Genomic DNA, 9,993 nt, shown 5'->3' with positions numbered 1-9,993 from the left:
TTTTTAAAATTCGTTGTGAACGTTGTACTTAAAAAGCTCACTTCTATAATGCATGAATCCATTTTTGCTAACTTTTACCCCGTGTGGCGCTGACAGGCTAAAAATATGCCCTAACCTCTGCTTTGAAGGCAAGGGGTGGGGGTGGGAAGGAGGACCTTTTATTTCCTCGGGCAGTGAAGCCAATAAAACGTGTGAATAGATCCAGCCCAACCTCGTGCTCTGTGACTCGGGGGCGGGCTCCTCCCTCCCCCAGCCCCATCCCCAGCTGCGCCCTCGGATTCTGCCATCTGGCGGCTGGAGTCCCGGCTTCCTCCTTAGAGGGCAGCAGCGGAGCGTCTCGGGGACGCATGCGCCCCAATTTGCGCCCGGGGAATTAAAGAGCGAGAAGAAAAGCCCCAACGAAACCCGCGCCCCAAACAAAACCCAAGTGGAGGAAAGCGCGCGGCTCCGCAGCTCCGGGGCAGCGGAGGCGCCTCCCGCCTCGCTCGCGTCCCCGGCCGCGGCGGGATGCGCACGGACCGACCCGCGACGCCCCGGCCGCCACTGTGCCCGCACCTGGACGCCGGTCGGGTGGCCGCGCCCCAGTCGCGCTCGCTCGCCGCCGCGGCTCCCCCAGAGTGGCCCGGCGCCGGCGGGGCACCTCGCTCTCCATGGGGCTGAGGGACTGGCTGAGGACCGCGTGCTGCTGCTGCCCCTGCAAGTGCCTGGAGGAGCCCGCCGTGCCGGAGAAGGAGCCTCTGGTCAGGTGGGTGCCGCGCACGTCCCGGCCGTAATCTGGGGCTCCCTGGCCGCCGCCGGGCATCACGGACTCGGGGTTCCCGTGTGCTCCTCTGAGCTGGGGAGGTGCGCTTGTTTTAAGCTCACACGGAGGCACAGACTAAGCCCCTTGGTTCCTTAAAGAAGATCCTGGTCCTTGGGGGTTGTTCCTTGGGTAAAGTTTTTGCCAGAATGCACAAATTCTTGGAGGCGCCTGGGACCCAAGAAGATGTGTGTGGGAAACGGCAAGAGCTCGGGTGCAGTTCCCCGGGCAGAGAACTACCGGAGAGAAGTTTGCACAGGGGTCCTATTAAATACAACTGTGATTGTCTGTTTCATAGGCATATTTCAGTGAAATGGGCGACTGTGAATTTCTTTCACCCAGGAAAAAAGTTACTCAATTTTATTAGGAAGAGAAGACATTTACAGTGACGGAGAGCAAGGAAATATTTTTTACATTAAAAAAAGTACATATTTTTCTCAGGGGACACTGGAACGTTGATTCATGACAGATTAAGCTATTAAGTGTGAGGAAATTAATGCAAGTTAGCAATGCGCTAAGGGCCTTTGTGAAGGGACCATACAACACGGCTTTGTTCAGGGCTGTGATTGTAAGCAATTATTTTATATCTTGACTGCTGAAATCAAGGTTTCATTTCGGCATGACTTGGGGGTAGGTAGGTTAGAAACAAAATATTTGAAATGAAATTAGGAAATAGTAGGTGAGGCAAAATTCCAGGGTTTCGTAGACAAAAACATGGAAGCCAGTGTTTCTTATGAAATATGCAACTAATATGATAAAGCTTTCACAACTTTTTAAAAACACGATTTACCTTTTCTTACTCTGTCAAGTCCAAACACTCCCCATGACTTTTGAGATCTTACATAACCCCTTCCCTCCTGTCCACTCCTGTTTTCCGGTATATTACACGCTGTGCACTCTTTGATTTAATCAGACAGGCATCCTTACTGCTCTAGGAACAATCTAAGCTTCTTATTCCCTCCAAGCTTGTTCAAAGTGGTGACCTTTATTTTTCCTGCCTGTTCTTAAATGCTAGTTTTCAAGTCCCCCTCAGTCAGTCGGTCTTTGATTTTTTCGTCCTTATTCATCTTTCTCGCCTATGACTTAGGGTTTAGAACTTGCTATCTGCTCCTCATGGTTTAGTGAGCACATATATACATAAACATGTATGTCCTGTTTGCTTTCTGTGTATAATATACACACCATACACAATGTTTTTGTTTGCTCCTGCAATGGTGTTCCCACTTCGATTATTAGATTGTTGTGGGTAGGGAGAAACCCAGTAATCTACCCCTAGTCTTAAAATAGTGGATCAGTTCAGTTCCGTCGCTCAGTCGTGTCCGACTCTTTGCGACCCCATGAATCGCAGCACGCCAGGCCTCCCTGTCCATCACCAACTCCCGGAGTTCACTCAGACTCGCAGTCTGGAATTTCAGGCTTGGATTATACCCTCAATTTGTCAATATTCATAATAACTTGAAATAACAGCCTTCAGCTTGGTCTCATTCTCAGAGCCTTGGGTCTTTCCAATATTCTGTTGGGAATTGCTATTTAAGATAATAGTTTTGGTTGTCTTAAAAAATCTCAACCCTCTCCTGCCTTGGTTTACATTGTAAGTCAGAGAATTTTCAAGTGATTTTAAGGCTTTAGAGTCAGTTGAGGCAGAATAGCATGGTTCTCATGAGCCAGATTGCCTGGGGTTAAATTCCAGCCTGGGTGACCTGGCACAAGTTATGAAACTTTTTGTGCTTTAATTTCCTCATATGTAAAACGGGAATGATAATAGTATGTACCTCAGAAGGATGCAGTGTATAGATACCTGCATGTTCTTTCCTGCCCAAATCATTAGAAGGTCTAGATTGAAATCTTTTTTAAATGTGAAATTCAGTGCTTTTTAATACATTCACAAAGCTGTGCAGTCATCAACACTCTTAACTCCGGACATTTTTCATCACTCCAAAAAGAAGCACTATACTCATTGGCAGTCACTTGCTGCCCTCCCCTCCCTGCCCACTCCCTGCCATCCCCCAGGCCCACAGTCAACCACTGATCTACTTTTTGTCTTTAGAGATTTACTTCTTCTGGACATTTTGTATAAACGGAATCCTTCAATGTGTGGCCTTTTGCATCTGACTTCTTTCACTTAGCATAATGTTTTCAAGTTTCATCTGTGTTGTAGGTTTATCAGCACTTAACTCTTTTTATTGTTGGATAATATTCCAGTGCATAGATGTTTTACATTTTACTTATCAATTGATAGATATTTGGGTGATTTCCACTTTTTGGCTTTAAAAATAATGCTTCTGTGAACATTAGTGTACACATTTTTGTGTGGACGTATGTTTTTGATTCTCTTGGGTATACACCTAGAAGTGGAATTGCTAGGTCACATAGTAAATTTTACATTTTAACTTTCTGAGTTGCTGCCAGGCTGTTTTCCAAAGTGACTGGTTTGAAATCTTGACGTGGTGAAGTCATATGGCCAGATGGTCTTAATTTTTATTTTATTAAGAACTTCATTCTTCATGTCATTTTTTTTTCATTTATAAAAAAAAGATTTTGTACAGACATTGCCTGCCCTCAGCTGAATCCTTTATTCCATCATAAAACAGTGGTTATCAGGCTTTATGTCATACCCCAAGGCAATAGTGCTGGAAGAGGTATGGTCGAAAGGAAGACATTCGTCACTTGTGTGCGTGGTCACCTGCAGTCCTTTCCCAAAACGGACCAGGGAACCTCATTAGTTCAGCAAAACTAGTTTTTAATCTCAGCTCCTATGCCAATCTGACATTGCCGCTTGTGGTTTTTAAGAAATGTTTATTGATTTATTTGGCTGCGTTGAGTCTTAGTTGGGGCACACAGACTTGGAAGTTGTGGCAATGCATGGGTTTTGCTGCCCCGCAGCATGTGGGATTCCAGTTCCCTGACCAGGAACCCAACTGGTGTCCCCCACATTACAAGGCAAATTTTTAACCACTGGACCACCAGGAAAGTCCCTGTGTTTTTGATCTTGCTTTGTTTGCGTTTTCTGGAATTTTGGACCTAAAGGGAATGGCTGTCAGTTGTCTGGCTTGCATCTATATTTTTCTCTGTCCCATGAGTTCTTTCTTTGCCCTTTCTCTTGAAGTATGCTGGGGCCTCCCCTGACTATAAATTCATCCCCATGTTGCTGTTTTCTTTAGCTGGCATCCTCTGCTTTCCCTTGTGTCGGGCGCAGATGTCTTTAAAGTGCAGTCAATTGTACCCCCACCTCCTCCTTCACCTCCCACTCATCATGAGATATGGTTCCTTCCCCTGCATGACTACATGAGAACTCTTCTCTTGAAAGTTACAAGAGAAAGAAATCTGCTGTTCTTTTCTCGGTGTACATGGAGTGCCCCTGTGCTGACCATCCAGGCCTGATTTCCTATTTCCTCCTTCTCTGGCCTCTGATTTCTCATTCTCTCGTCTCTGTGCCTGTGATCCATCTAATCCTGCTGGTTTCCCTTCTGGTGTTGCTGTCAATGGCATAATTGTTAGCTAGACATCTTTTTGTTTGCTCTACTGTGGAACATTCTGCTTGGTTTTTAAGGTCCATTTCAGTTGCCGCCTATATGATGAAGTCTTAGAAAGTCTCCCCAGACAGTTATGGTGTCTCTTTTTTTTCTGTTTACCCCTCAAGTCCCTTACTGCACTCTCCCTGGTATTATTTCACTTGTAAGGTGGGGGCTGTGACCCCTGTCAGACTGTAGATTTTAATCTAGATTGGGGGGGATGAATCTTACTACTTTAGCATCCCCTGTTGTGTCCAGCACAGTCCTCCACGTGGAGTCAGAACTGAATAAATACTTTTTGATTAATAAAAATTATAATAGCTGTTAATTTATGAATTTCTTCCTATGTGTAATTTTAAAAAATATATTTGGAACAAAATGTTATAAAGGATAACAGAACAGATACCCACATACCAGCACCCACCTTAAAAAAAAATTAACAGTAGAGTGGAACCCCCCTGTGTATCCATCCATGACTGCATTGTCCTTGTCCTGCATAAGTAACCTCTACACCAAATCTGTATTTAGCATTCTTAAGCTTATATAAATGGCGCATACTATACTGTGCTATTGTATAAGGTTTTTTACATGCATTCTGTCATTTGTTGCTATGGGAAAGATTACAAGCCATGCATTCTATCCTCTGTCACTGTGGGAAAGATTGAAGGCAGAAGGAGAAGGGGGTGGCAGAAGATGAGATGGTTAGATAGCATCACTGACTCAGTGGACGTTAATTTGAGCAAACTCCAGTTTTTTTCAGTAGTCATCTGTGGATGTGAGAGTTGGACCACAAAGAAAGCTGAACACTGAAGAATTGATGCTTTTGAACTATGGTGCTAGAGAAGACTCTTGAGAGTCCATTGAATAGCAAAGGAGATCAAACCAGGATCTAAAAATTGAAATCAACCCTGAATATTCATTGGAAGTCCTGATGCTGAAGCGGAAGCTCCAATACTTTGGCCACCTGATGTGGAGAGCTGACTCATTGGAAAAGACCCTGATGCTGAAAGATTGAGGGCAGGAGGAGAAGGGGGCGACAGAGGGTGGGATGGTTGGATGGCATCATCGACTCAACGGACATGAGTTTGAGCAACCTCTGGGAGATAGTGGACAGGGAAGCCTGGCGTGCTGCAGTTAATTAGTTAAATGAGGTCCCAAAGAGTCAGACACGACTTAGCCACTGAACAGCAATAGTGACCAGATAAAATAGGTGTTATTTATTCCTCATTTTATAGGGAAGGAACTCAGGGCTTAGAGTGTTTAAATAATTAGTTCACAGTCACAACTGGTAAGTTGGAGAGTCAGAATTTGAATCCATGTCTGTTTGACTTCAGAGTTTATTCCTTGCATTGCAGAAAATTTAGAAAGCTACCAAACAGTTTCCAAATTGAACTGATGGTGTTTATATCCTAGACACTGGTAGATGTCACTAGCTTTAGCTCCTGCCCATGGTGACTCTTTGCTCCTTTTCCTTTCTTCTTTGTCCTTCCTTAGTTTAATTCTTCTGCCTGGATGCAGGGGCAACCTCACCTTGAGAGCCAAGCCCAGGGGGAGTTAAGAAACCTGAGTCCTTGTCCCAACTATTAGTTGTCTGTGGGACTTTGGGGAAGTCTTGTAACTTCCTTGAATCTTAGTTTCTTCTTCTGTCCAGGGAAGGCATCTGACTTTAAGGTGCAGCCTTGAAGCGCTGTTCCAGGCTTGATGCAGACTGTCTTCTTTCTGTGGCCTTATGTCAGCTGAAATTCTGTTTGACATGGAATACAGGGGCATCAAGGTTGTGTGTAGTCCTGGGAAGGAGCCTGAAGGCCTACAATGTGTGAATCATGACTGTGATCCAGCTGCCAAGGTCGGCTTCACCAGCAAATATGTGAGTAGGCATTTCTAACACAGGAAGCTTAGAACAAGTCTAGGCTTGGAGAAATGATCCATGGCCGGATGTGGGCTTGACACCAGGCTTCTGTGATAAAAAAGCCAAAGGTTTTATTCAGTCTCACTATTTCCTCACCTTCATCCCAGGTTTAGGAATGAATCATGGAATGTTCATCTTGTCCATCATCTATGTAAATTTTGAAGTTCTGAAAGCCATTCTTCTCCGCACTGTTTTTCTCAAGTAGAGTAAGTAATGATCACAGTGACAACAAAATATCCATATGTGCTGAGGACAGGACGATGATGCAAATGGATCATTTTGGAATGGCTGGATCATTATTTATTTGTCTGTAAAATAGCGAATGACGTTTTGACCCAAGATTTCATGTTGCTAATTAAAAGAAACAGTGGGGTACCTGTTATTAGGTTCCAGGACTGCTGTGACAAGTTGCCACAAACTTGATAGCTGTATATTAAGGCATATATGTAGAATCTAGAAAAATGGAACAGATGAATCTATTTGCAGAGTAGGAATAGAGACGTATACGTAGTAAGGAGATGTGTGGACACAGTGGGAAAAGGGGAGGGTGGCATCGTTTGGGAGATTGGGGATGACATATATACACTGCCATGTGTAAAGTAGACAGCTAGTGGGAACTGTTGTATAGCACAGGGAGCTCAGCTTGTTGCTCTGTGATGACCTAGGGGGTGGGATAGGGAGAGTGTGGGAGAGCGGTCCAAGAGGGAGGGGTTTTATGTATACTTATAGCTGATGGCAGATGGTGACTGCAGCCATGAAATTAAAAGACGTTTGCTCCTTGGAAGCTATGACCAACCTAGACAGCATATTAAAAAGCAGAGACATTACTTTGCCGACAAAGATCTGTCTAGTCAAAGCTATGGTTTTTCCAGTAGTCATGTGTGGACGTGAGAGTTGGACTATAAAGAAAGCCGAGCACCGAAGAATCAATGCTTTTTAACTGTGGTGTTAGAGAAGACTATTGAGAGTTCCTTGGACTGCAAGATCAAACCAGTCAATCCTAAAGGAAATCAATCCTGAATAGTCATTGGAAGGACTGATGCTGAAGCTGAAACTCCAGTACTTTGGCCACCTGATGCGAAGAACTGACTCATTGGAAAAGACCCTCATGCTGAGAAGGATTGAAGGCAGGAGGAGAACGGGTTGACAGAGGATGAGATGGTTGGATGGCATCACTCACTGGTTGACCATGAGTTTGAGCAAGCTCCGGGAGATAGTGAAGGACAGAGAAGTCTGGCATGCTGCAGTCTGTGGGGTTGTGAAGAGTCGGACACAACTGAGCGACTGAACAACAACAGTACATATTTGTTTTACAACCAGTAATAGGCCCTGCACTCTGTTCTTTGGTGTCTTTTTTTTTGGAAAATAATTTTGGTGAGACTGTATATATCTAAAGAACCCCTGTACTGCCTGGAAAGGAGTTAAGAGTTTGCTGTATTGCCTCTCATTATTTTTTTCTTAACTTTTAAAATCTTGTGTTTGTATATCAAAGACTGAAAATATACAAGCACATATACAGTGTAAAACACAACTAGAGGGATTTCCATGGTGGTCCAGTGGTTAAGACTGCCTTCCAATGCGCGGGGTACAGGTTCAGGCCCTAGTTGGGGAGCCAAGATCCCACATGCCTGGTGGCCAAAAACCAAACACATAAAAAAGAAGCAATATTGAAACAAATTCAATAACAACTTTAAAAAATGGTCCACATTAAAACACACACACACACACACACACACACACACACACACACAAACTTTAAAAAAAAAAAAACTACGAGATGGATACTCCTATAATCACCACCCAAGGCAAGAGATAGCTGTGGGCAACCCCACCCCCCACCCCTGATTATATCTAGACTTTTGTGATAGTCATTTCCTTGCTTTTCTTGATAGCTTTTCCGCCTATGTATGCACCTTAAAAATGGACTTTAGTTTGCCTGCTTTTAAACTTTACATACGTAGAGTCAAACTGTGTGTGTGCTTGACTTTGTGAGCTCGGCCCCAGCTGGGGCATGCAGTGGTTCTCACTGCTTGATGGTGTATTCCCACTGATTGGCCCATTCTTCTGTTAGTGGATTTTATAGTGTATTCCCTTTGGTTCACCCATTCTTCTGTTGGTGGACTTTTGGGTGGTTTCCAGTTTGGGGCTATTATACACGGTATAGATTTTAAAGTCAGCACAAGGGGGCAAATTGTTCATTCTTCAGTCACATTGGCCTCCTCCTGGGTCCTCAGATACACTCTTAGCGCCCTCCCTGCCTAGCGTGTTCTTTCTTCACTTACTTGGGAAACTCCCTTCCTCAATTCAGGTCTCTATTTAAAGTTCTTTTATCAGAAAGATCTTCCCTGACCACACTCTTTCAAACAGTACTTTTCACCCTCACTCTGGCCCTTATTCCTTCAGAGGCTGATCACCACCAGACATGAATATATATGCTTACTGTCTCCTTCGTCTGGAAGACTCTGAGCCCCACCTTCATGAATTTAAACAGCTCAAAGATGTTAAGAGCTTGTCTGTGAGTCTGGAGAGTGGGATTCCAGCCTCGTTTCTGCCATTCAGAGTCCTCTGATGTTGGGAAGTCAACATTCATTCATTCAGCAAATTGAGCATCCATTAAGTGTCAGGTCCTGTTCTAAGCACTCCACATACATCATTGAGCAAAAGAGATACAGATTGTATCCTCAGGGGGCTTTTATTATGGTTTTAGGGGAGCACAACAAACAGTAAACATAGTATTGATAAATAAATCAGAAGGTAAACAAATACAGTCATCCCTAAGTATCTGCAGGGAGTTGATTCCAAAAACCACCATCTGCTCTGCACCTCCCCCAACCCAGGGATGTAGACCCCGTAAATCGAGTCGGGGCAGGAGAGCATGCATGCAGTTTTAAATAGATTGGTCAGAGTAAGCCTCATTGAAGAAGGGATATTTAAACAGTGATATGAAGGAGGGGAGGGAGCGAGGCATGTGGATATAGGGGTGGGGGTGGGGAGGGAGCACGATCATAGGTAGAAGGATCAGCCAGTGCAAGGGCCTGGAAATGGCCGCGTGACTGGTGGGTTCAGGGAACAGCAGAGAGACCAGAGTGGCTGGCATGTCATGTGGGGATTATAGACCACGGTGTGACCTGGGCTTATATTCTATGTCAGATGGAAGCCCCTGGAGGGTTGTGAGGGAGGGGTGACAGGAATCGATTGACATATTGAAAAGATCACTTTAATTGTGTTAAGAAGAGAATTGGTAGAGACAGTGGTTGAAAAAGGTGAAAGTGAAAGAAAGCGTTAGACGATCAGTCGTGTCCGACCAACTCTTCGCAAGCCCACGGACTGTAGCCCTCCAGACTTCTCTTGTCCATGGGATTTCCCAGGCAAGAATACTGGAGTGGGTAGCCATTCCCTTCTCCATGGGATCTTCCAAACCTGGAAAAAGGTAGATCAGTGGAAAAAAAAAATTGCAGGAATTCTTCTTTGACCTGAGGAGTGGTACTGCTAGAGATGGGCATTTGTTTAATGTACGGTCAGTAGGATTTTCTGTTGGATTAGATGTTGGGAGTGAGAGAGCCAAGGATGACTTGAAGGGTTTGGCCTGAGGAAGGATAGGTTTCCCATCTTCTAGGTGGGGAGACTGTTGGTGGGGAGGTTTGGAGGGAAGGTCAGCGGCTTGGTGCACCATGTTGAACTTGAGCTGTGAACCAGGCATCCTCATGGAGAAGGGAAGAAGGCAGGCCGTGCAGGAGTCTGGGACTTGAGAACGTGGTCTGAGCTGGGGATTC

General features: G+C 44.8%; 1 protein-coding gene across 1 annotated transcript in view; it reads left to right on the top strand.

Annotated features, from left to right (window-relative positions):
- Positions 1–269: 269 nt before the first annotated feature.
- MREG (melanoregulin) overlaps positions 270–9,993 on the top strand; it is a 69,727-nt gene continuing 60,003 nt past the window's right edge. The window contains exon 1 of the mRNA XM_070771891.1: positions 270–745. Within this exon, the coding sequence (XP_070627992.1) occupies positions 651–745 (95 nt within the window). The 5' untranslated portion in view covers positions 270–650. The remainder of the gene's footprint in view (positions 746–9,993) is intronic.

Source organism: Bos indicus, chromosome 2 (assembly GCF_029378745.1).
Source record: "Bos indicus isolate NIAB-ARS_2022 breed Sahiwal x Tharparkar chromosome 2, NIAB-ARS_B.indTharparkar_mat_pri_1.0, whole genome shotgun sequence".
Classification (NCBI taxonomy): Eukaryota; Metazoa; Chordata; class Mammalia; order Artiodactyla; family Bovidae; genus Bos; species Bos indicus.
The sequence above is the reverse complement of the archived record's forward strand: the minus strand, read 5'-3'. Positions and strand labels throughout refer to the sequence as shown.